Source organism: Molothrus aeneus, chromosome 1 (assembly GCF_037042795.1).
Source record: "Molothrus aeneus isolate 106 chromosome 1, BPBGC_Maene_1.0, whole genome shotgun sequence".
Taxonomy (NCBI): Eukaryota; Metazoa; Chordata; class Aves; order Passeriformes; family Icteridae; genus Molothrus; species Molothrus aeneus.
The window spans coordinates 19980032-20007693 of record NC_089646.1 but is presented as its reverse complement, the minus strand read 5'-3'; the positions used below and the strand labels follow the sequence as shown (position 1 = coordinate 20007693).

Here is a 27662-nt window from a genome sequence, read left to right as displayed (position 1 = left end):
ACTGTAAAACATCAAATATTTGACACGAGATTTTTCATATTTGATGTGTGTAACCTTAAGAATGCTGGTAACAATTCATTTGGACACCTGTGTGAAAGGACTTTATTTCAACTTTTGAAGTCTTGAGGCATTAATTTCTAAAGCATTTTCAATGGTCGTGAAAGAAAGGGGCTGATGAGCTTTGAAGAAGGGCAGTGTGATCTTGAGCTTTTCAGTGCGTATGATTTAAGTGATGTGGCGACCCAGTGTTGATAATCTCTCCAGAAGCTGATGGCAGGTCTCCACTTGTGATTGGGTTCCATGCAGCACATAACAGCTCTGATTGCCTAAATCATTCCTCCCAAGAGAGGGAAATCTGGAACAGACTGTGACAACCCAGGCATCCTTTTTTTATTTTTTTTCCTAAGACAAACTGTTTTGCAGAAGGTACAGAGGAACAGGTCAGTGCCACGTAAACAGAATGCAACTGGTGGACACCTAAATGAGAGATTGAGGGAATAATCTCAAGTCCACACTGCCTACTCCTTTGATGGCAGCTGAAGAAGCAGAGAAACAGAGCCAAGGAGGAATAAATCACCATGCTTGGACTCAGCAAATCAGTCAATATCTTATTTGATGTGAATTAATAACTACTCAAAAACTCAAGATCAATTCTAAATTTCTCCTTTTTTGGATAAAACCTTTTCTGAAAGAATTGTATTTTCTTGGAAATAGTTTCCCTTCTGGTGTACTTCTTGAGAAATTATTATAGGAATATGTTCATGCGTTCTTGAAAAAATTATTCTACAGTGAAGACTTATGACATGACTTTGATCATTGGATGAAAATATTTTAACAAAAATGAAGCTTTGAAGCTTCATTCTCTGGCTTGTCCTTTGTCTTTAATTACAAAAGTTCCATCACCTCATAAGAAATTTATTGCTTTTTTGATGAAAAGTTATTATACAATTTTCTTCATTTGTCCCTAGCATTAAAACATAGGGGTAGTTTACTTCAGAGGTATGCAGTGAAATGTGGAGGACTTTACTTTTAGTAAGTTGCAACAATATTTTTTATGGAAAAATGTTTTGTCAGTTTTTTGTGTGGCTGTTCTTTCCTATTCAAACCAAATCAAATGCTTTCTTGTCAGAAATCATCATAGAAACCTAATCTAAATTACCACTCTCTAACTAGAAATAAAAATCTCTAAATAACCCTGTTGACACGTCCTGTGACAAAACTGAATTACTGTTTGTCTAAATTACAAGTTGAATACATTAGAACTAATATCACTATTTTCTAGACATTTGAAAACCTTCAGAATTTTGAATACACCACAGTTTTTGAAATTAATTCTATTCTATCTTAAGCTATGCTTGTATAGAAATTAAGATTTTACTTTGGTAACCTTCAGTGGGAATTGGCTATTGACAGAAATGAGCATCACTGTAAAAATTGAGCATTTCTACAGAACAATATTCTCCATTGTAATTCCTCTATTAAGACTTGTCATGACATCACTTCACCATTCAAAAGCCTATTTTGTTCAAAATCTTAAGGGATCATTTTTTTATGTATACAGAGTGTCATTCTAATGCAGTTTGCTTCCATGGAATTGGGTTTTTCCCCCTCTTTTCTTTATGTCACGTACCTTTTGATACCTTTAAAGATTTCATTGAGTCTGGATCTTAGACTTCCAAAAACATGAAATTGGGAACTATTTATTCTCATTCAAGTAACAAATGTGATGTGAAATGAGTTTCACAGCAGATGAATTTCCTAGAGGTTGCTTTATAATACCTTATGAAGTTTGCAGAATTATGTCTGCCAAATTAATTAAAGTGGTCAAAGTTTAACCACAGCTGCAGAGAGACTATGTATTGAGGCTCTAAACTCAGAAATTGGTCTTATCTTCGGTTTTAAGTGTATACCTATGCCACTATTAAACTTTTTGTATTGCCAATGAGTTCATGCTATAGTTCAAAGTATCAGACTCCCCAGGTGCTTAGATTAATGTAAGAAAAATAATGTGGATGGGGAGATTTTAAACAACACAATCATAATGATAATCAGTATAAGGGTATTCTGAATTAAATTCCTCCTAGAGAACTGTGTCCTGTCATTTCTAACTTTGAATATTTTTAATCCTTTTAAAAACGTGTTCCTGCTTAAGGTGCAGAAGTGCAGCTCTCTTAAAGGAAACGTGGGTGGAAGATGTTGTATAAGGATGTCCTCAGCCCGTGTGTCTGTCAGGACTGGGGACACTGGCACAGGCAGATTTGGAGACTGAAGCTCCTTGCACATCCCACAGTGACATCCACAAGTGCACAATCCAATCCCATGGAAAATCAGTGTAGTTGCGAGGGTATTTGGGTTTGTCTTAGAAATAGCTGTGCAATTAAATAAGCTCACTGTCTCTTTTTCTAAATTTGAGCTAATTATTAAGTAATTAATTGTAGGTAGATAGTAATTCATACTTTGAAAACAAATTGAAATTTATATTTAAACTGCTGTGTGTTACAGTGGAAGGAGATTTGTCATTTTGGAATAATAAATTTCCTAGCATGGCTTTTCCAAATAGTTGATGTTTTTGTTTGTCCTGTTTCCTATGTCTAACTATTTTCCTATTCCTAACTATTTTATTGCTACCAGTCCAGTAGCACTGTCCCCATTTTAATCTAAAATACCCAAAAGCCTGGGGCAATATTGTAAAGAATATTTGTGGGTATCCTGAGGGGAAAGTAAGAATCCCATACTGCTGTGAGAGCAATAAAAAGCATTGCTGTCATTTATTGTTGTCGTTCACATGAAATATATTTTGTGCTAAAATGGCCCATCTGGAGCATATCCATAGTAGGGGACATTTACCTGTCTTCTTCTGGCATACTCATTTATTTTGTTTAATGGACATAATATATAAATGAAATGTAATCATTTTTATTTACTCTGGTGATGTCAGCATCAGTAGTAAATCTACAATTCACAGGCAACTTCAAAACAGCAGAAACAAATTTTTCGGTGTTAACATATTTAGACTGATATTATTCTTTTACTTTTACAGGGTTAAGACCATTCCTTGCATCATTTAACTGTTTTTCCCTCCTGTTACAGGATAATAAATTTCAAGTGTAATGTTTAAAAGGTCTCTGTGCATATGAAAAATGGTTCTTGTTCAATATAACCTTTTTTATAAATAAATTACAACAAAAATAGTAGAACTAACAGTACTCTGAAGCAGAACCATCATATTTTTGCCACTATTTGTCCTTCATTAATGTGTAGGAATTTTTTACTTAAGTGAGAAAAAAAAATGGAAAAAAACATTAGAAATTTTATACTGCATTTCTGAAACTGAATGTGTGTGTAGCATGTAAAATAAGGATTTAAAACAATGGCAAAGAAATGACAGTTTTGGAACTCTGTTGGATCAGCAAAAACATCTTTTTTCAAAGTGTGTAATTTGAGAAGGCTTTATTATTTTTATAAATTGGGGTTTATTATTTAGTTAACTAAGAATACTCTTATCAAATCTTTCACTAATCACCTGCTAGATATTTATCACTCAGCCACAGACAGAAGAGAGGAGGTTTATTTAGTCTTCCAGAGAGTATTTCACAAACACCAACTTCTCCTATTCCCTGGCAGTAGAAAATAATGAAGCAAATACAGCATTGACAAGTCTAATGAAGCGGTAGAATATTTTTCTTTAAAAGGTTCCATAGCTCATTTCTTACCTGCCTAATTGTTTTCATATACTGAAATTTGTATGAGTCTATGATTTTTTTTACATGAATAGTACTATATTTAAGCATGATTAATGTTATTGCAATAAGTACCAAAGGAGGTGATCATAATATGCCACTTATGATAATGTCTTGCCATCATTTTATATCACAATGATGTTTCAGTGAATTTACACCATTGTGAAGCAAATCATTCTGTTATGGTTCACTATGATTAATGTGACCACCAGTGAAACCTGATAATAATTGGTCACTTCCGTAAATTGTCACTAAATATACTATATCCCCCAGAATAAATTTAATCTCATTTTAAGTGAGAAACATGGCAAATGACTCCTCTATCAATTAATAAGAAATATTTAATGAGAAGTGGAAGTCCACTATACACTGAAAAATGCTTTTGTCATCCTTGTTTTCCTAGATTTTGGTGAAAGGTATAGTAGGAGATGGTTTCACCGGAGACATTGGACTTGATGATGTGTCTTTTCTGGGCTGTACTCTTTACAATGGTAAGAGTTGAAATGCACGTCTCCAAGCTGTGAGCTGATTCATTGCTGTCATTTGTTAATATTGCTACTAGAAAAGCAAAAATGAGGTTTAAAAAATGTGAGTCAGGAAATCCAGACTCATTTCCCTGCTTCTCAGACTCTCGTATCCAGGCATCAGAACAAAATAGGTTCTGCTGCGCATGTAAGGTCCAAAAGAGGTCCTTAGTAAGAAAAGTGCAGCTTCCATACTCTTTTAGATCTTGACTCCTAGAAGGTAAAAGAAACTTAGCTGTGTGTAAAGGAACTGAACTTTCATTCTGCCAATTCAGTTTGGTACAGCTTTCCACCTCCCCCTAATAATTCTTAATGTACTTACTGTGCCAATTGCTCTCATGTAACATGAGGGCACACAAATAGTTCAGGGGATAGAGCAACCTGTTGTCAAAAAAGCATTGTTACCAAGGGTAGAACAATCTCTACAGAATTGTAAAATATTATATCTTAAACATGTATTCAAGACACCAGATTCAGGATGTGGAGCTCACCACAGAATAGATTTTAAGTTGGCTACTGTTGGCTGCAGCAGGCAGTGCAGGGTTATATGTGGTGTGACAGTTGCTCTATAGCCATGACAGGGCTGTAGAGCAGCAAACAATTAAAACAGTGTCTGAATATTAGTATCCTAGCACTTACTCTAAAACACCCTAGTGTAGATGCATTTTGTTCTGCTACTCCAAAAATTTCTTACAGATATAATTAGTCCTACAAGGAATATCGAATGTGTATGGTATTTCTTTTGCACATAATTATCTGGTCTTTTACCATATTTATACAGGGTAAAGCAGTTATTATAACATTTTGGATGTGAAGGATTTTTGTAAATACTCAGTTAATGGATTGTTCCTTATATGCAGGGAATAGAATCTTAACATAACTAATCAGAAAATCCATAAATAATTTCAAATTAGCTATGAAGAAAACTTTAAAACTAAACATAGAGGGTCAGAATCTCAAAGTTCATAACTAAGAAAAAATCCTCATTGTGTGTGGAAAGATAAATTGAAAATACTGAAGTATAATGGTGGACAAGAATCAGGTTTTGTGTTCTGTATATTTTTAAAATTGAGACAGCCTAGGGAGGGTCCTGTTCTTCTTTTATCTCCTCCATGCCATAAAAATATTCCAACAGCAAAAAAAAACAGTCAAAGAGACTGTGGGAATAGCCTGCAAAATAGACAACAGCTATGGCATATTCCACCATATTTAACACCAGTAGGATCAGGTTGAAAAAGCAGGGTTCCCCTATCCCTGCACACCGGAATCAAGCACTGCCCAATTGCTCTAGGTCCACTTTAAGTGACCAAATACTGACAGGGAGAGATGGGCTTGACAGCTTGGTGGTAAAGTCTCTCATAAGTAACATGATAGGTGTTGAATCTTTTGAACCTTGAGTGTACCGCTTCAGCACAGCATTTGAATGCCTTGACCAAAGGCTATTCAATGATGCTTGCTCTGGACAAAATGGTATTCAATAAAGTATAGAAAATAAATTGTTTCAAAATAGAGGAAGTATCAGATCCTCCTTTCTTTTCAGGTGTTGTGAAGGCTATGTTTATTCAAAATTTCTTAAATTTCTTCTTCCATTTCAGTGTATCAGTAGCAGAGCCTTAAATGTGCCATTTGTATTTAAAAATTTCTGACCAATAAGGTCCTTGCTGTTAATCTGAGTTGTAGATAAATTTATCAATTCATACAAGTCTTACTTCAAAACATTCCTTCCCCTAAGTCTTTTGTTTGAGTGTTAGGACATTTTGAGAGTATCTTTCATTTGACTGGAAAATAATTTATTTAATTTCATAGATTTGCTTTCTACCCTACAAAATAGAAATGGGTAATTTATTATCAGTATTAGTGCTCCAGCTGTCAGGGATTAAAACCAAAAATCCTTTCTATCCCAGACACAAAATATGAAAAGTCTTCACATGTACATTTTAATTAACTCAGGTGTATTGCTCAGGTGCATTGTGCACTACAGCTAATAATTTCATAAATTATTAAATTTTAAAAAGGAGTTGTATAATGGAAATTCATTTTTTGGACAAGAATAGAAAGGTTTTCAAGAAAAGAGAGTAAGCTTGAAGAAAGTTGCATAGTAAAGAATAGGAGGACAAAAAAAGACAATTGATTTGAAAGAAGTGCTAATGAGTTTGAATTAAATATAAAGGAGGTCGTGGAACAAATTGGTGACCTCAGAATAATTTCTCTAATGAGAAAATAATTTTTTTTCAGCAATAAATTTACAAGGTAAGAAGGTTACATAGTAATTTCCACAGTCCCTTGTAGTAATCAACATGTTGAAGAACCCATTATCATCTGAATGATCTGTTAGCCTTGGTCCACAGGGAAAATCAGTTTCTGTGATTGCTGTGTGAGTGTTGGCACCAGTTTTTTGAAATTATTTACTGGGTTAATCCAAATTTGAAAGACTGGCAAGAGGTGTAAATCTTGCAAGTGTCAAAGATTGTATGGATGGTGTGAGAAAACCAGTGCTTTCCACTGGGGAAAGCTTCAATTCAGCTCCTGCTGAACAGCATTTTAGTCATTCAACTGTCCAGGCATGATTCCAGTATAGCCATATCCTCGAAAAGGGGGGCAGTGGCAAAGGGAGAAATAATTCTGAAGCTGGAATGCCTTAGTCCAGGTGCTCAACATCCTTTTGGCTCCTTTTTCAAAGGAGACTTGCCTACTATTTCTACAACTACTTCAGGAACTTCAGTTCCTGCCACACTCCCCATGAACAACTGCACAGAGGAGGAGTTTGTCTGTCGAGCCTCTGGCCACTGCATCCAGATGATCCAGAAGTGTGATTTCAGACCTGACTGCTCTGATAAGTCTGATGAATCAGCTTGTGGTGAGTGGATCAAATCATGTTCTTTGCTACCTTACTAGTTTGTGGGTCTTAAACACATTGCTTTAGCAGCTCCATCTTATCTATGCAATTTGGTATTAGCACCTAGATGCTATTTTAATGTGATTTTCCCCAGGAACATAGTAACATTTTATTCTTAATATGTGTGATGTAATGCACTTTCTGCCTTCTGATTCAGGCTCTACATTTCAAGTTACTACTGAAATGTGGTAGGGGAAGGAATCCTCAGTTCCCTAATGATTGGTAACCATGCATGACAATTTAAGTAAGCATATTTTCTTAAAATGTTCACTAGTCCAGACTGGAAGAGAGAAAAACTTTAGAGTTTCATCTTTGGGGTGGATGTCTGGGAGAAGAGTATCCACTTCTTAACTACTTCAATGAGTATGGGTTTTGTTTGGTTGGGTGGTTTTTGGGATTTTTTTAATATAAAAATTGTGTCAGCATCAGCAATAATTGTGAAATTCAGCCTGCTCCACAAAGAAATAAGTTCAAGCCTGTAAAGCTCTGATAGTCTAATGGAAAAATGTAAGGGGGACAATGGACAAGATCCACACATGACACCCATACAGATCTAAGACAATTGTTGATTGCTTCTGAGTTGCAGCAGTTCACACTGTAGCATTTTAGAAGCTGTTAATTACTTCCTCTTGTGTCAAAGAACAGTACTTGAAATTACCAAAGCCAGTTAATGAGGGGAACAGACATCTAGGGACAGTGACCTCTTCAGCCTTTGCAAGCAAAACTATTGTCACTGAAAATGAAACTCTGAATTCATTACACATTGTGAAGGGAATTCAATCACCTCTCTCAGGGCTGAGGGCTCAGTGAGAATAAGTATCATTCTCTCCCTATGTCTATTTCCTATGTGGGAATAACTGGAAGAGATGAATCTGATGTTTAAGTGCCACAGTAGTTTCCTATAGTGTGAAAAAACACCAGCCATTGAAATCTTGCCCTGAAACATAAATGCAGAGCCCTCTGAATATTTCTCCCCTCAAAACATTATCTTACAAAACATCTTTTTATTCTAAGCAAGATAAATACTGTGGAGGATACACCTTTACATATTTGCTCTATCTGAGGTCTCTTATCACTAAGATAGGAATTTATCACTTAAATGACAATGCTGAACTAGGACTTAAAAATGTCCAGACTGAAACAGAAATATGATCACAGGAAGGTGTTATCTTTCTCAGAGGCACTTTAAGTATAATGTTTACAGAGCATGTTAAAAAGAGGAATACGCCTTTAATGCAACTCATTATTCTCAGGAAACATCACAAATCTTCATATGGGCAACCCATGAGATCACACTGGCTGCAGTTTGCTTCTTAGTGAGGCTATACAACCTATAAATCAAAACTCACTCTCTCTTTAGTCTACCATTTTTAGCCTTCAAGGAAGGAAACGTCAGGCACATTCTACCAATAAACCATGATTTCTTGATGCAGCATTTTTTATGGGTTTATGGGTTAAGATAAATTCTTGTTTCCCTTGCACAAGTCTCACTGCAGTCACTTAAGTGTAATAATCTGTTCCAAAGTTCTGGAGAGTGACTAGACTCAACTTAGACAATGTGCTGGAGAATAAATATTCACAGCAGAAATGGAAAATAAAATTGATTTCTTTACCCTAAATAGGGTCAGTAGTGAGCTCACTTTGACATTTAGGAAGCAAAAACTCTTTGGAAGGCAGCTGCATGATTTTTTAGTAAGACAACAATAGAGTATTTGATACCAATACCAAATAGATGCATTTTTGTGTAACTTTCAAGTTTTGTGAGGACTGCTTGAAATCTGGTCTGGGGTTTTGTTTTTGGTTTTTTTTTTTTAGACTTATGGTCATGGACTTTGTAGACAATGTTCAATGATTTCCTAATGTCATCAGTCTACAGGACTGGAGACAGAGCCATACAGCAGCTCACGGATTCTTGGCTGATTAATTTTATAGGAATTTCCATGTATATTACATGACAGATTATTAGAATTACCTGAAATCTGGTCAGAACTCATATGAAGGTAGATACTGAGGTGCAAAGGAATCGATACATTCTCAAAATTAGAATCTGTTTTATAGAGGAGAAAACATAAAATTCATGTTTCATCTGAAAGGAAAAAAACTTTGCATGTTAGTAATGTGTCAGTATTCACAGATACTATAAATTGAATCCTTTTTATTTCCATGCTGCTTTTGGGTTGTAACATGAGTTAATGATTTTTAATTTTTGTCTAAACATGAGTAATCACTCTTGATCTCTAAAGTTATGGAAGTCTGTGACTTTGAAGATAAAGACCTGTGTGGATGGTATCAACCAGCCTTGGAACAGATGTCAGGAAATTATTCCATATTTATCACAAAGACATTCAAGTGGCAGCTTGGAAGAGGAGCAAATCTCTACCCTGAGGAAGAGCAGCACTGCCCATTAACCGATCATACTACGTGAGTACAGTTTTTCAGGTGCTTGAGTCTCTTCTAGAATGTGTGATCTTAATGTGTAGATTGTGTAGAATGTGTAGATTGTCAAGGGGAAAAACTGCTGCATTTACAATATTGAAGCAGTTTACTTATTTATTAATGACATGTAATTGACTTGACAATAGGTGAAGTAGGTATGCCAGATCAATACTACAGATTAATCAACATTAAAAAATCATTAATAAGCAGGTAAAAATTTTGAAACATCTTTCTATAAGTAACTGCCAAAAGTTTGAGTACCTCCCCATCCAGAGAAACGCTCACGAGGATATATGGAGTACAAGCATGTTCCCCCTTATGGGAATGCAAGTTTGGAAGCCATGGCTGCTCCAGCATTATCCTCATTCCAGCACCCCCAAACTGCCAGCCCAGCAGTTGGCTGCAGGCTGCTGGCAGCACCCAGGGGCACTGGTGCTCTCTCTGGTCTCTGCAGTGGTTGTGGCACCAGCAAGATGAACTCTGGCATGTCAAAACCAGGTGTTGGCCACTGCTCTTTGCACTGCATTATCAATTCCTGCTATTACAAATTTTCATCCGGCTTTTACACTTCTTTTCAAACTGACTTCTCTTTTGAAAGCTGGCTTTGTAATTAATTTGGCACTGCTTAATTTAGTTCATTGTGGATGTCCTCTTGATCAGTTTGAGGTGAATACCTTCCCAGTCTTTATTCACACAGAAAATTTATGGTCACTTTTCTACCTTACTAGCTATTGTTAGTTGTTAGCTATTGCTTCCAATTTTGTTATTGCTATTGTTAGCTATTGCTCTTATCCCAGCAGTTTTGCCCAAGGGTGGGCTGTACAAGTTAACACAAAATGTCCTGCGAATTCTGCACTCATTTAATATTTAACTAATGCAGTTCAAAACAACTGTAGTTAGAACCAACTTCAGTTTAGCTGGTATTTTTTTACCATTTTTTTTATTTTACCATTTATCTAGGTAATGATATAAGTTCATATTAAAATGTAAAATATTTCTATTCTCTCAGTGAAGATTTGTAAATTAATGTTGCATTCTGGTTAGATTGCTTAAGATAGTTACTAGCTCCTATGAAGACACTCCTTTGATTTATTTGGAGGAGCAAAAATAAGTTTTTCTGCATGAACATTTGGCTGTACATGTTTGGGGTTTTTTGATTTTTTTAATTAAGTAAGAAGTGTGTTTTAAAAAAATGCCTCAATACAATGTATTCCAGTTAAAAGTAACAGTAAGAGCTATTGATAAAAAAAATCCCTACAGGTAACTAGAAAATGTATTGAATACAATCAATTTTAAATGCTATACAACTTCATTAATAAGAAAATTTCTGTACAGTGTAATTACTCTGAACAGAAAAATACTTGCCTGGTTCTAGTGACATGTATGTTTAGTTTCTGTGACAATAGACCATAGAGTGCAAAGATGGTCTTTAAATTAGGGCCACTTCAACAAAATATTTGCTAATTGCTACTAGTTTAAGATTACATTATTTTGCATTTAATCATCCTGAATTTCTGTTGCTATTAAAGAGTGAGTTCAATATGTTAGTGTCACTGTGTACTTCATTAAAATTACTGTATTTTTACAAAGATCCCAAAACAGCAATACCAAGCCCAAAAAAAATCATTCAACAATAGCAAAGAATTACAAGGCTGTCAAGCTGTTTCTAGGTCTCTACATTAGATATTAAAAGGAATTGTATCCCATAAAAAAGAGTAACTTTTTAGAATAAATTAGCTGTCAAATCTTTCATTGACTGCTCTTTATTTGGTATATATTAACCAATACCAGCCCTGTATGTGTACTTAGTAAATCCTCCCACAACCTTTTCAGCATAGGTTTACCTTGGCACAGTGATACATGGAACTGTATTACTGCTTTTCAACATATTTTCAAGGTTTAATGCAACTAACAGTACATTGAAAAGGACCAATGAAAAGAGAAAGCAAATGATCCATAGAGATTGCAGTTTTCAGGCAACTCTGTAATGTATTGCTCTTGTGATGTTTCACATGAGATGCAGTTTGGTTCTGTGGTTTCCCCCTTCCCTTTCTTTATTAGTCTATAGAGAAGTACAGAAGATAGATGCTTCCAAATTACCACAGGAGATGCAGAGCAGCAGTTTTGTTGAATTAAAACCCTGCAACATTTCGTTTTATTTTCTCATCCATTTCGCCCAAATTTCCACTAGTTAGATGAGGCAAGCTGTGTTACTGTAATCCTGTATGTTTGCAAATTAAAATAAAATATGCAGGACTATGTATAGAAATGTTTGGATTCATTCTGATGCAAGAGTAGTTGGCAGTGCAGCTTACAATGAGTCCTTTCAGTAAAAATACCTGTGAATACTTGTAGTCAAACCATCTGCTTCCCCAGAATAAGTACCTGGGCTAGCCACAGGTAGGCTGCGGAATTGTGAGGTGAAGGTGTGAGTCTTTGAAGCTATAATCACATTAATTAAGTGAAAGTAATTACTTTGGAAATAGAGGGAACAGCTTGTATATGTATATAGAAACCAAAAGCTGTAGGAATAGAAGCCATTATGGGAGTCTGCCATTGGAGCCTGGCTTGAGCTATACAGTCCCTGGCTTGAGCTAGAAAAAGTCTGTTATGTGTTGTGCAAAGGGCTGGGTGACATTGGCACTGTGCACTCAAAAGACCACTATTCATACTTGAGTGTGAGCTCCTGTGATGTGCTTCTATACTTAGCAAATGGAATTCTCTATTGCAGTTACGTTTCTAAAAGCTGCAACAGTAAAAGTATCAGTTTGTGTAGGCTTAAACAAGTATTAAATTGACACCAGCAAATGGATGTCTATTAGTTTATTTCCATTTTAAACATCTGGTTAGTGATGTTGCAAATTCTCTGACATTATTAATGATGTTTGGGTACCACTGTTAATTAAAAACTTCGTAGTCACTTAATTGATATGATAATTTATGCATCAAATCTAATAAATCAAAACAAAAATGGATGCAGAGGTAAAACGAAGCTGACATGATAATTATTGCTGTGCAAATAGTTCCCCTGATAAACATATTTTTAATATATCTGTCACTATTTTGTGTCTTCTTTTCAGACAATCATTATCAGAATTCAGGAAATGTAGGAAAATTAAGGGTTTTAAGTAATATGTTGAAGCCCAGGAGTCAAGACATGTTTTAAATTTGAGAGTCTATAAACTTTAAAAGAGGAGAAAAAATTATAAAGTATTGTGTGGGTGGTTTTTCTTTTTTCCTTGGATTTTTTGGTTTGTTGGGTTGTTTTTCCTTGTGTGTCCAACATAAATACCAACTGCTTTTAAGAATAAGCTAATGGCAAGAAATTATTTGCTGGATGATGCCAAATTATTTCATTGCAAACAATCATAATTTAATCAAACTTAATTTTTTACGAAGAAAGAGAATATACCCAAAGTGTTTTTCACCTCTTATGTTAGGATGCCAGAACATGGGGTTAAACTCATAATGAAAATAAATTAAACTATGAATAATTTAATCATTTTGTGTATGTAAAACTTTGCTTACATTTGCTTCATTTTCTTCCTGGATTTCATATTTATTATGTAAAACAAAGCATCAAAGTTTTCTGTAATACAATTGAAGCATGGTCACAGATAGAATTTTTCGTTTGGAATTTTGACTTTTAGGATCCAATAAATAAATACACTGCAGCTTTATTTAATACCAATATGAGAATTCCTTCTCATATTGGAAAAGGAATCATTTCTCTGGTGGTTTTCTTTTGAGCAACTTTGTGATGTCAGTGTCCAATTACAGCTGTTAGTATGACTTGTTAAACACCTTTGGTTCCATTCAGTTTGAAATAACTCTTGAACCTCAATCATGTGATAAAGTTTAGATGCTCAAGATAGATATTTTTTTTTCTCTAGCACTGTGCAAAGAACTTGGTCAGTTGGCCTGCATTTTACAGGCAGCTGTGAACAGAAGCAGAGGTTGTCTTCTGCAACAAGAAATAGTTCTATGGGCTTTATTATGGCATGTCAACCATATTACATTTTTTGTTTCTGAATTTATTAAGCCTTAATATTAAGTTTTAATGAATGTGGGAGGTTACTAGGAAAAAAAAGTTTCAAATCATAACAAGAGAATTTACTCTTTTTTGGAATAACCAGTTGGAAATTAATATGACAAATACGGCTGTACCTGAAAATCAGCATTCCTAATGACTGTTTGCTCTCAATTCTCTTTTAAATTTTTAATCTATACAGAAATGCTGAAATTTAATTCAAGGAAAGCCTTCCTTTCTTTTTTTTTTCTTATAGTTGTTAGATACAGATTTCAGTTGCTAACTATTTAAGACCTAGAAGAATTTAAGTTGGAAGGGTTGGTTGGAACTGTTCAGCAGAGAAAATCTTTCTCTGATACACAGAATTAATTAAATTATTTGAGTTCTTATCTTCCTTTAATAATATTGAAAATTACACATTTTATAGCATTTTAATTTTGAATATAGTCCTTTTTCTGAAAAAATATCCTCACAGATGCAATAATCTTTATTCAGGGAAGAAATTTTTTTCAAGTCTATGAATATATTATATGCCAAACTGCAAGAGGTCTGTGAAGGTTTTGTTCACATATTCTGACCTATAATAGCCCATCCTGTGTTATCTGCAGAAGGATAAACAGTGAAAGAATTTCTGGTGCAGACACTGAATATCTAACAAGTACAGATATGAGAGAAACAAGGTATTTTTTTCCATTCTCCATCTTTCTCATCATAAATCTTCTCATGTTTCCTAAAGATATCTGCTCCACCACATTTCTTTCACGTTCACAGTCACTGTACGCCTTAACTAAAACCTTGGCCCTGCCCATCACAAGTCCCTCTCCTTCCTACACCACCTGTGGCCCTCTGGCTGAGCTGACCAGCACGATGGGCAGTGCATTGAGAAACTCTTATCCAGCCCAAAAAGGAGGTGATAAATTTCTTCTTGAATGAGTGCTTGAATATTAAATTATCTTTCACTTCTGAATTGTTGTAGCGTTTTTTGAGATTTCTCCAGGCAGATGCAATATTGAGGGAAATATTAGGGTTTGCTTTTTCATTTTTTTTAACAGAAGGCTTGTTCTTTATACATATATCTATTTCTGTAATACTTTCTGTAATATTTTGTAATATTTCTAAGTTTTTTCAACCCACCTTTCAGCAGTTTCCCTCCTTACAGGCAAATTTCAAGTAAAAGGTACAATATGTACATGGCTTCCCCATTTTACACTTAATATTGAGGTTACCTAGGGCTCTATATCAATATATAAAGATTAACTTGTCATTTGTCCTTGCCTGTTTCCTTTGGAATATCATAATGAATTTTGTATGCTAAATCTTTTTATTGCAACTTTTGTTGCTAGAAAATATAACAAGTTTTCTTTACATATAGTCTTACATTTTACCAGAACTGTCATATCATCTGGTTTTGACACTAAGAAACACGAATTAATAGGAATCAACAGAAAATGAAGTTAGCGTGATGCAAAGTTTGAAATATCACAGTTTGCCACCACCTTGTGTCGTGTCGAGTATATAAGGCATTAAAATATCAATGCTATGTTCTGATGGAAGTGCAAGAAAAAAATGGCAAAACCATTAATATTTTCTCATAAATATGTTTTTTAGGAATTAAGAGTTAGAATATAACACCTTATTGACTATTTTTTTTTCTCAGAAATCTGATGAAACGTTTCTAGCAAGGAAATTGTAGCTAATTTAAAACAAAAAAACTGCAAATGCATTAACTTTAGGAAAACTTCTGCCTTCTGGTTAAAAGAAGCCAGAGAAGGCAGTGATCTCCCATAGCCCCTGTACCCTGATAAAGGATTCAGAGGATGTGGAAAATGAAAACTGAAGCCACTGTCTTGACTGATTCAAACCATCAGCTTGAGCTTTGATGGCCCACAATTTCCTGATGTATCCAGTATTCTACAATCCTTTCCCTTTGGTCAAGAGAGTGCTTCTTTTGAAGGTCATCTAGTGCCCTACTGGGTTTTCTTGACCACTATTTTTTTTTCTCTATACAGAAACCCATCTGTTCTAATAGCAGGTCACTCACCTGGGCAGATCCCAGACAGATGGTGTTGGAAAACTGAAGAATAATATTTTCAGTGCATAATAGATGCAATAGGTGTGGGGCTCTGGTTTGCTATATCGATAGTGTACAGTGTTTATGGATATATATGATCAGGAAAAATGGAAATTTTTCCTGCATTTGAAGGCTGCTGCTTTCTGAATTTTGAAATTTAGGATGGTGATTTAGCTGATCATTGGGATACTTACAACTCTAAGAAAACTAAAATATCTCTCTCCAGTTTATGTCTTCTCTTCATTTTTTTTCTTGTTATTGCTGAATTTGGAAGGAAATCAGAACTTTTTAGTAAAAGGGAGTTGTTTGTTTTCTGATCAAGTTTAGTTTTCAGCCCCAAAGAAAAAGCATGAGTAATGGGTATTTTTAAAATTCCATTTAAGTGTTTAGTCAGGGATTCTCAAGCAATTGGTGGAGGATACACAGATGAATTTCCACTTTAAAAACAGAGAGATGTCCAAAAATTCATTAAAAAAGAGCTTGAACTTGCTGTGCAAGAAAGTACATCTGAATAAGTTTTGATCCCCTTTCAGACATTGCAACAATAGACAATTAGAACTGTGAAATGTGTTATTCACAGCATGAGACATGACTTGATAAGGCTGCCAGATTTAAGATGGGACTAATTTTTTGATAGGTCTTCTTTTCTTAGCCCACCTAATCTTTCCCTAATTATTATATTCAGTTCACTGTGTTCTTTGGAATGCCTTGAAGGGGAAAATAGAATGAAGATTCTTCTATAAATGTCCATTCTTTGCCAACTACTGTTCAAAAGATATTTGAAATATTAAGCTATTAACTGAGACAAGTATGCAAATATAGGTCAGTTGCTCATGTTGAAAATTTTATATCCATTAAAATGTTGTGAATTTCCCTCTGAAATTAATTAGGATTTTTGGACTGGCACAGGAATGTCTTTGTATAGGGAATGCTTGTAGTACAGAGGTAAAATTAATTATTTTCAGAGGGTAAATATCAAGATTTTAATGACACTTACTGTAGCTGCCAAGTAAGAGGTTTTCCATGGGTTTGTTTTGTAAATTGGCCTGAGCTCTTGCAGCTACAGGCAGGGGAGCCTGGCTGTATCCTGCTGAATTTCAGCCCTTACATAAGATCTATGCTGAAAGCTAGATTTATTCACTATTATGGATGTTGAAAAATACCATGTTTTACACTTGTTATCATCAACCTCTTGAGATCTCACTTAAAAAAATCAAAAAAACAACTCAAGGGAGTCTTTTTATGGAATAGGAAAGAAATTAATTTAAGGATGGATCTGATTAACTCTCAGAATGAAGAAAGTTGTCTTCTCTGAAGATCACTTAAAAAACAAAGGTTGAGGGTGAAAACAAGAACATCATCTGGCAGAGTAAGAGAAGCTGTTAAATTACATTTATGGAAGCTTTGGAATATCTTGTCACTGTATATTTTTACTAGGTTAAAATAAAAGTGGGCCAGCTAAGAAATCCTTTATTTTCAAAGTCAGAACTTGACACACTGAGCAGATGATTGCATGTACATTAATTGGCTCTGCTAAAAAGATTGCATCCACAGAAGATATGGACCCTCTAGCTAATTTGAACTCTCTGAAAGCAGAATGATTACTTATTGCTTTTTCCAAACTCTTCCCCCTGCAGATCATGCACCTCCCTGGAAATTCCATGCAGGCTTCTCTACCAGGCAGCTTAAGAATTCAAGACAGAGAAATTACTTTGTTCTGTGAGCAAACATGAAGCAAGTTAATTTTCACTAGAATAAAGCTTTTCTTTTAAACATTTATAGGTCACAAGTACATTAGTCTTGTAGTCCTAAATGTAAAAATGTCTATGATAGGAGTGAAAGTCAACAAGGATGCTCTACACATACTTACCCATCCCCTTCTCATCCCTCCATTTCCCATTACTTGCCCACATAACCTTAATCTTCCTGTAGTCACATACCACATCTGTGTTTAATGGCTAGCACTGTGAAGTGTTTCATACAGGGGACTTTCATCTGGTGTACTAGTTTTAAATGTGATATTATAGCAAGCACTGAAACAAGGTCAAAAATTTGCAAGGACACTTGTCTTAGGCTGCACTATGGGACAGTAGTATCTGGGCATAGATGTGATCTTTGGCCTGACTATGTCTGACAGAACATACCAACAAGAGATGGATGACTGAATTTCATCATAGAACTGATTGTACCCTGCCACTGTTACAAACTAATCTCACTGAGAGGCATGGATATAATACTGAATACTCTGGGAGCTTTGAGATCTGTAAGTGCTGTTGCTCTTCAGAGCTTTTAAAGCTTTTTATCATTCTGCTTCTTGCAAGTCCTTTTGAATTCTGTTGTAAATACAGTGCCAACACCCTTGGGTCATTGAAAGCACAAGTTCCCAGAAGCAGAGTAAGTTCTGAATTTTTCAGTATTTTTGCAAACCTTAAGAGAGCCTGACCCTCTTTTACCTCCAAGCAAGACTCTGGTAGAATACTCAGCACCAAGGCAAAAAAGAAAAATTGCTACCTTGAAATAACAGCTTTCTTCAGCAGAAAGGAGGGAAATAAATGAGTTGTCCAAATGCATATTTCTTGAAAGATCTGTAATTATGAGTTTTCAAAGTTTTCAGCTATTAGTTATAGTCAGTTTATTTGGAGAATGTTTTAATACTTAGGCTAAAGGATTAAGCAAATGCATGCAGTAATTATAAAGATGTCTGAGTTGCCAGGATTCAGTGATAAAACAAAAGCATCAGCAGCAATTCTCTTATCTGCCTTTTCATGAAAAGGAAAAAAAGATTGTGGAGAAGATCCTGATTTCCACAAATCCTAACTCTTCCTTCCCCCTAGGATTTTGCCCAGATTAACTTTGGTCCCTGCTACGTTTGTGAGCAGTTTTCTGTGATCTCACATGTAACAATCTGATCTATGCAAAATGAAGATCTGTACCATTAAAATGTTGCCTTTTTGATTATTTGGTTGGTTGGTTGTTTTTTGTTCTTTGTTTGTTTCTGGTGTGACACATGACGAGGTAGAAGCAGTAGTCTAGCTGAAAAAAGTCTGATTTGTGAGGATTTTTGAAGGCCTGTTTCTGACCCTGTACCAGCAAATTCTTTACTCTTCTCATTAGGCAGGATTTTCAGTCTGTGAAGAGTGTGATGTCATGAGGCCTTTGAGCATCTTGTGTTTCTCTTGGCTGTGCTTGCTGGCTAGAGTCTTCTCACAGCTGTAGTGATTCAGCTTTACAGAGTGGTTGCTCAGAACTTGGCCAATCAGAAAAATCAAAAGGAAAAGAAAACCAAATAGCAGCACCTATTTAAAAACATAGGTTCTGTTGTTAGGTTCATAAGCACTTGTTGGGAAAGATTCTTTTGAGAAGTACTGAGCATGAAGCACTTCCGCTGGAGAGAAATTTATCTTTGGTCAACAGCTGTGTTTTATTTTGGAAAGTAAGGTTTTTAGGGGCTAAATCTTTACCCAAAACACTAAAGCTGCACTCCTGGTATCTCTGTACACTCAGAATCTGATGCTTACTTCAAAGAGACCTCATCTTTCCTGGTAGCACAGGAGGTAAAATGTCATCCAATATCTTGGGTTTTCCTGACATTAAGCCAGGATCAAACCCTCTAAATTCCCCCAGGAAAGAGGGTAGCAGGGAAAGCCAGAGTCCCTCTAGCCCACATCTACAATGCTACAATGTACATGATTCTACATGATTCTGTGGGTTCACGTCAGCTCTTTTTTTTTTTTTTTTTGCCAATCTCTGATATTAAAATACTATCTGCATTTGCAAGGGTTTTTTTTGAATTCTGGCTACATACTAAGATGCATCCAGATGCATCCAGATACCCAGACAGCAAATGCTATCTAAGGAAATATTGCAATCTTAAATTAAATATGATGAAATGTTTTGTTTTAATAAGTTATAACCCTTTTTCTCTGTGCAGGTGCACTGAAGAAGGCTGGTATCTCTTTGCAGACAGCTCAAATGGAGAATTTGGTGACACAGCTGACATTGCTACCCCAGTCATCTTCCTTACAGGGCCCAGATGCAAAATCATATTCTGGAACCACATGAATGGTTCAACAATAGGTTCTCTGGAGGTATGGAGATGCTCTTTATTTTGTTTTGTTTTGTTTTTTCTGCATGGAATTGCTCTGAAGAAATTTATGTGCTCTCTTTTAGTTTCATTAAAGCTCAGGCTGCTAATAAATGAAAATTAACAATTGCTAGCACTCTACTGCTCTCAACATGTTATGATATGAAGGAAGAATTATTTCAAATACTGGAGAAATTATAAATTAGAAATTTCTACAACAAGCAAAAATTGTGATGGTTATAGACATGCCATGGTTGGAAATTCAATACAAGAAAAAGTTTTGTATCACACAGTACCATTTGACACTGAAAAGGAGCAATAGATATTTGGACATCAAGGTCTTTGGCCAATGTGGGAGCATGGGAAAAAGAAGTAATTACATCAAAATTCAACATAAAATCTTGTAGAAAGTGTTTATTCCTTGAAAAGCTGAACATATCACTTTCAGAGATTATTTATATTCATGTAAGCAGCATTGAACTATTTCTGTGGCATATTAGCGACAAATTTGCTTTCCCGTACCTTTTTTCCTTATTCTGGTTTAAATAAAAGCACTTCTGTAAAGGAAATGTAACTCATTAGCAGCTTGCAGATCAAATAACTCACTGCAGACAGAAATGAATAAAACAGCAACATGGTTCTAAACAATTATTTTTACCACACAGCAGTGTGCTTATAATGGGATTTCCCAGGAATGTTATAGAATACCTACAGCATCAGGAATGGATTGAAAAAAACACTCATATAAGTTATCCAGTCACATGTGCACTCAGTATCATACTGAATGTGGGCAGTGTGTGAGGATTTAAATATACAAATTATAATAAAAGGTGACAGAATTGAGCTGTTTTGAAAACAAAATTAATATTTGTGTTGACATTAGAAACGTGATGTGGGATGTGGTGAACTACACAGCATAAATGCGACTGGCTAAATATTTAGTGGAAGCACGTTCTATGATTTCTTGGATTTCTTCCTAAACAATTTTTTAAAGTGTTGGTAAATTTCTCCCAACTAGGTAAAGGTCTTGCTAGGTTGCTTGGCAAATGGTCAAATATTAGTTAATCAGAATCAGTGGGAAATCAGAGGATAAAGATGGTTCATCCTCTGTTTTAAGGCTTGGGACCAATTAATGTGCTTTGGGACTTCTTTGCATACTCCACACTCTTACACTACAGTGTAAGAACCCATGTTAGTTGGAATTATGTTCAAAGAATGTTTTGTAGAAATCAACAGCAATTCTAAGGAGCCGTGCCCAGTATTACCAGCACAAAAAGCAAATGTGTATAGTATAGATTTTTTCTTTTCTCAGTTTCAACACTGATCACAATTTCCCTCTATTCTTTAACTGATCCTCCCTCACCTCAAACTTACTTCATTTTAAGATGTACCAAAGGAAAATCATGAAACCTTTGCACACTGTTAATAATCACTTAGTTTCAATTGCTTGATTAATCATTTAATAATGGTTAATGATTAATAATGGGTATAACTCAGAATATAAAATTATTTAGGTGATTTCTCATTATTTATATTAAGAAGGCTCTAAGTATTGTAGGAATGGGAATATTTTCTGTGCTTAAAAGACCTTTTATCCATATCTTCCCTCAAGACTTCCACATTTTTTTCTGCACCCATGCCATCAAATATCATGTAAGATTGCTGAAGATTTTCCTGCCATTTGCATGAATGGTTACCTTCCGTGTTTCTATTACTTTCTTAAATACTGAATTGCTGTAACTTTCCTGAGCAACCTCAATTTTATTATTCATTGGAACCTTTTTTATTTAGTTTCTGTACTTTTACTTGGCATGGGTAATTCTACCAAAGTATAAGATGTGCTTTTTTGCAATGTAATTGAATGTATAGATGTTCAAAGTGCATTAAGGTACAGAGAAGCATTGTTTTAATAGCACATAAATTAATGGCCATGTTTTACTCTAAAGTTTTAACCTTTTTTCATTATACGATAGAAAATATGAATTTATGATGCAGGAATTGGATATATAATAGAGTAGATAATTTACAGTCTGTAAAAACATGTACATGTGTGTCTACAGTCACACACATACCTTCATATAACTATATTATTTACATTTGAGATTAAAAAGAGATACTTTCTTATTCAGCACTCTTTATTCTTTCAAATAATGTCTGTAATCCCTTTCTCAATAATTTATTTATTTTCATTTTACATTCATGTCTCCTATGGCAGATCTTCCAGTCTATAAAGTCAGAAGTCACTTGTTTTTCTATCCAATTTAATATATTATCTGTTCTTTTTTCCCCCCTAAAATGAAAGCTCTTTAGTGTGAGGATTTGCTGTTTGCTTGGCAGAACTTACCTGTTTTGCAATATCATATACATTCATGGGACTGCATAAATTGAAAACAAAAAAAAAGGTTTTTCCATTATGTTAAAAAATGCCTGGGCTGCCCTAAGAAGATAACACAGCATAGCAGTAAATCCTTGTAAGCAGAAGTAGCTCAGGCAACTGGTGAATGGATGTTTAGCTCTGCTAGTACTGGCTGGAGACACAGCTTGACACACCTTATCAAACACACATCTTGTTATTGTCAGCTCAGTTGAATTTGGATGCCCAAAAGATTGGACCAAAGAATATTTAGAACTCTCTGCTCATGTTGAAGTGTGTCATCATTCCCCAATTTGCTATTTTTAAGGGTATGGGCTTTTACAATCTTTCATTGCTCAAAAAATTAAATTTTGTCTTTAAAAAAAAAAGAAAAAAATTATTTTTAGAAGAAACAAAATGTTTCATAAGAATCAGGACAAATCCATCCTGGAAGAGCAGTTAATTGTATGCATGAACAAATATATTTTTTAGCAAGTCTTGTTAACCCTGTTTCTGTGTTGTACAACTGAATCACAACCCACTAATGAACAATTTTTATTCACTGCTAGCCACTCTGGATAAATGAATGAGATTCATTAGTCCAATTAAGGCTGTGGGTGTCATATGTTTATGAGGAGGTCAGAAAATCTTAAAACATTATTTTCTTAGTGTAGTCATTTATAATGACATATCCATGTGGATCAGGTTGGACACTAGCCAAAGTTTCCTCACCCAGAGGGTGGCTGGGCACTGCAGTAGGATCCCCAGGGCAGCAGGCACAGCATCAAGGCTGGCAGAGGGCAAGGAGCTCCTCGGCAGTCCCAGGCATATGATTCAGCTTTGGGTTGTCCTGCAAGGGGTAGGGACCTGGATTTGATGGCCCCTTCCAATTCCAGATATTCTATGGTTCTGTGAATTGTAATGGTGGAATAGAGATTAGATGTACAAGATAATATTGTACCCTCGTACACAATTGTAGGACTCCTAAGTGAGTTGGTAATGGAAATATTTTTTTTGTGATCTAAAGTTATTTTCTTTTTTAGGTACTCTATAAAAGCAGTAACAAGACTTCTAAACTGTGGAGTCAAACTGGCAGCCAAGGTCCTCAGTGGAACAGAGCAGAAGTGTTCTTAGGAATTCGTTCAAATTTTCAGGTGTGTCTTCCAATGTGATGTGCTCCTAGAGAGCTGGCTGTTAGTACTTCTATATTAAGCATTCTTCACCTTCTCATTTTCCTTCTCACACCATGCATGTACCTCTTCTGCCGCAGAGAAGAAATCATCTCTTCGGCTATCTGATTAATTATCTGAGCTGGACTCATGTTTTTGGAGATTTCCCATTCCTCTTTTATCTCAGACTGATATCCATTTTTAAGACTGAGAATCCCATCTATCCTTGAATCCTCAACTTAAAATATTCTACTTCTTTCTCCTTAGTGTGCAGTAAGTAAAAACATCTGGATTTTGGAAAAAGAATCTTGAGCATGATGTTTGCTTTGAAATCAGAGCAGATTCCCAAACCTCTTAGAGATACTTGCTTAGTTGCAGACTTATGGAAAAAAACTAAAATCCCAAAGGATAGTCAGTAACAGATTTTTTAAAAAGTTACATTTCCTGGTACTTCTGTCTTGGAATTTTAATGAAATTTTAAAATTCTTTTTACATTCATGGGAATTAAATGATGAATGCAGACTAGTCTTTTTCAGACTTTCTTTGCAGAAGTAGGAAGAACCCTTGCCATTAGTTCAGGATAAGTGAGGACTAGTATCTGAGTGGCAGGATTAATTTCCTCTTTTTGGTGTGCCTGGTAATGTTAGCAGATGGTCCTTCAATAACTACAGAGACAGATCTGTACCAACTCTAGTACAAGATTTCGTAGAATTTTAATTTGACAGTAAGGACTGACCACTTCACATTAAAAGATTTGTGAGGACCATCAGTCTCTGTTCTTTTCATGTTGTGTGTATAAGCTTTTCTCTATCTTATCAGTGGCTTACTGTAATAGCTCTGTAATTTTTATTAGGTTATTTTCAGGGCAAAACATGGTGTCAGTTACATGGGAGACGTGGCAGTGGATGATATTACCTTTGAAGATTGTTCCCCTCTGCTAATCTCAGACAAACCTTGCACATCAGAGGAATTCATGTGTGCCAACAAATACTGCATCCCAAAGAATAATCTGTGTGATTTTGTAAATGACTGTGAAGACAACTCAGATGAAAGCCCTAGTATTTGCAGTAAGTATGATAGTTTTTAATATAATTATCATAAATAACTCTGCCTGCTGTGAATTTTTAATACTCAAATATTCTTGGCAACTCATCAGCTAAAAAAGCAAACAAGAAGGTAATAATTTAATTCTGTTCATTGGCTTTTAAGGATTTTTAATTATTATTATTTAATTTAAAATCCAGGATACAAAATACAAAGAGCTTCTAATGGAATTCTTAAAATAACTCAGAAAGCAGCTGTCTTTAAAAGCAGAATAAAATTATCCTGTTTTCCATATGAAAAGAATGTATTAAAGCTGAAAAAAATTCAAGCATAATACCTTTGGGAGATGAGGAGCCTATCTCCTTAGATATTTCAAGGGTTGTCAGGTCTCAGCAAATTATTTTAATCTGAATATTGTACAATTTTGGTTTTACAAGACATATCAAGAAGCAGCATATGTAGTATCTGATTCAAAGAATGATGTTTCATATCAAATGGCTCCTTCTGAATCACAATATGTGGTATTAACACTTCCTTCTTCTACTACTACAAATGTGGGAAATCCTCACACAATCAAATCTCCATTGATTGGTGCCATATAAACAGTTACCTCATTTTCACTGAGAATATTAATTGAGTTTATCAAATTCTCAGTGAATACAATTCTTTGAAGAAAAAGTATGCTGATATCCTATGAATGCTAAGGTACATGGCAAAGGAACCCTGTTTTGCAAATTATTTTCACACTATCAAACTACTCAATGATTTCCAATCCAGGAATAGAACATCACTAACCTATACAGGGACCAGCTCTGATTTTCTGCAACTAAAAATGAAGAGTATTTCAAGTTGCAATTACTCTGTTAAAAAATATTCTCAAACTTTGACTTTTGTTTTCTGAATTTTTAAGAATATTAATGGTTTGTTTGTTTGTTTGTTTGGGGTTTTTTTTTTGGGGGGGGAGTTCTGCATTGTTTGCGTTTCCCATGAAATATCATTAGACAAATATAAATTGAAACATTAAGGGAAAAATGGTTCAAATAAACTGATGGGATTTAGTTTTGCAACCACTATAATAAGGATTTTATTCCAATTTCCCATTAGAAGAGATTAATTGAAACAGTCCCATACAGTGAATACTTTCCTTTACATGTTTTTTTATTATTACTTTTAAGTAAGGAAAAAAAATTGCAAAACCGTTTTTAAAAATTTTAACTGCATTTTAACTGTAAGCTTTACATGAATCATTATAGAGCTTTACAAGCACAGGAGTCATTAAATGTGCAAGTGCACAATCATCTACAGTAACTTGACCTTCTAAGCAGGCTGCCTAAATTTTCTTTTTCATCAGTGGAGGACTTGTTTTCAGGCTGAATTTCATGCAACTTAAAATCAGTTGTTTGAGTTAGATTAAAGAAGTTGTCCTGTAGATATGAATATTTCTCTTTGTTGACAATCGAGATCCTACAAGGACATCTAAACTTAGATTAGGTAATACCTACTATGTACAGCATTAGCAGGGATATGAGTGCCCATGCCTTAAGGTCTTGATTCTTGAAAACGTCTTTAAAATGAAAGGGTCAGTTGTAAGCATTCTATTGGCTCAAGATGGAATCCGTAATTAATGGAAGGAATTTCTTTAACAATGGTCTTGAAATATTAAGTAGCTAAATCAGTTGAAAAATATGATTAGGAAAAATTTTATGGGCAGTTTGCATTCAATTGAGTTAATCTACAATCTGTGATTTTCATAAGAAATAATCATATAGTTTCACACATCCAGTCTGGGTTGGTTTTAATTGTTACTTCAGATGGCACTATATTTGCAGACAGAGGTAAAAGGGAAGCTAGTATTGCTAAGCAGCTTATACTTTTAAGAAAAAGTTTCTAACCTTTTTACTTTATGATATTCTGAGATTAAAATTCAAAGAAAAAAGTATTTTATCTGATTTCAGCCTGAAATTTTTGAGGTAGCTGTCTTTCCTGTTTTGGTCCATGTGTAGATTCCATGAAGTTTAGATCCTTAGCCTGGCTACTGATGCTTCTGAGTACCTTTCAGTTAAATAAAACTACTTCCAAGTGGCTGAACTTTATCAGGCCTCAGAAGAGGCTCAGATTTTGATTACATTTTGGAAGAGATATTTTGTAATTTCTGATATTGTCCTACAAAATAATACATATAGATTCTAAATTTATCTTCAAGGCACTTTCCTTTTCAGCAATAATAGCAAGAATATTCCGGGCACAGTCAAAATGTTCTTGAAGTTGCTGCTGAAATTTCAGCTTATTTCAGAAATTTTACTCTTACTTGGTAATCATTATAATGAAGTTATAGATGAATAGAGAGAAAAATATAGAGAAATTAAGCTTCTGGAATGATGAAATTGACTTAATTTATGTGGACAGTTTACTCACTATGCTGGCTGTTTTGACATTTAAGATTCAAAAATTTATAAAGAATATACATGGTGTTTCATATAAAAATCAACCAAAATTATGAAAGCTTTCTTCTTTTTTAGGCCTTAAGTACAACTTAAGGAGATATGTAGACAATCACAGAATCATATATGTTGGAAAAGACCTTTAGGATCATTAAATCCCACTATTAGCATTACCAATTTCACCACCAAACCATGTCCCTAAGTGCCACATTTATGTGGCTTCTAAAGACCTCCAGGGATGGTGACTCAACTGCTTCCCTGGGCAGCCTGTTCCAATGCTTAACAATCCTTTCCATGAAAAATTTTCCTAGTATCCAATCTTAGCCTCTGCTGGTGCAACTTGAGGTCCTTTCTTCTTCTCCTATCACTCATTACTCGAGAGGAGACACTGAGCCCCACCTTGCTATAACATCCCTTCCAGTAGTTGTCAGGAGCAATACCGTCACCCCGACCCTCCTTTTTTCCAAACACCCCCAGCCCCCTCACCTGCTCCTCTTCAGACCTGTGCCCCAGGCCCTTACCCTTCTTTGGAGACAATCCACCACCAACATAATTTATCTATGTTTCTGTATTGGCTAAGGAAATACAAGTGAATCGAGGATTTGTGCAAAAGTAACTTTGGGTGCGATTTGGCTCAAGATTATCACACCCACATTTATGTTTTGTCTGTATCTGTCTATATAGAAGCTGTGTTTTTATGGTGCTCAGTACTTTCATTTGGATGTGTCTGTTTGCTAGATAGAGGCATTTCTTCCTGTTCTCACCTGATCTTAACATCTTTCTTCAGAAGGAGGCTGGTTTTCTGCCCGTCTTGAATGCCCTATGGGGAGCCAGTTAAGATCCTAAGGAGCTAAAATTGTTAATCAAATTTGGT

General features: G+C 35.1%; 1 protein-coding gene across 1 annotated transcript in view; it reads left to right on the top strand.

Annotated features, from left to right (window-relative positions):
- The window catches only part of MALRD1 (MAM and LDL receptor class A domain containing 1), a 234717-nt gene that overhangs the window by 71686 nt on the left and 135369 nt on the right, over nt 1-27662 (top strand). The window contains exons 18-23 of the mRNA XM_066548719.1: nt 4144-4237; nt 6948-7121; nt 9404-9581; nt 19629-19785; nt 23178-23288; nt 24157-24370. Coding sequence (XP_066404816.1) covers nt 4144-4237; nt 6948-7121; nt 9404-9581; nt 19629-19785; nt 23178-23288; nt 24157-24370 — 928 coding nt within the window. The remainder of the gene's footprint in view (nt 1-4143; nt 4238-6947; nt 7122-9403; nt 9582-19628; nt 19786-23177; nt 23289-24156; nt 24371-27662) is intronic.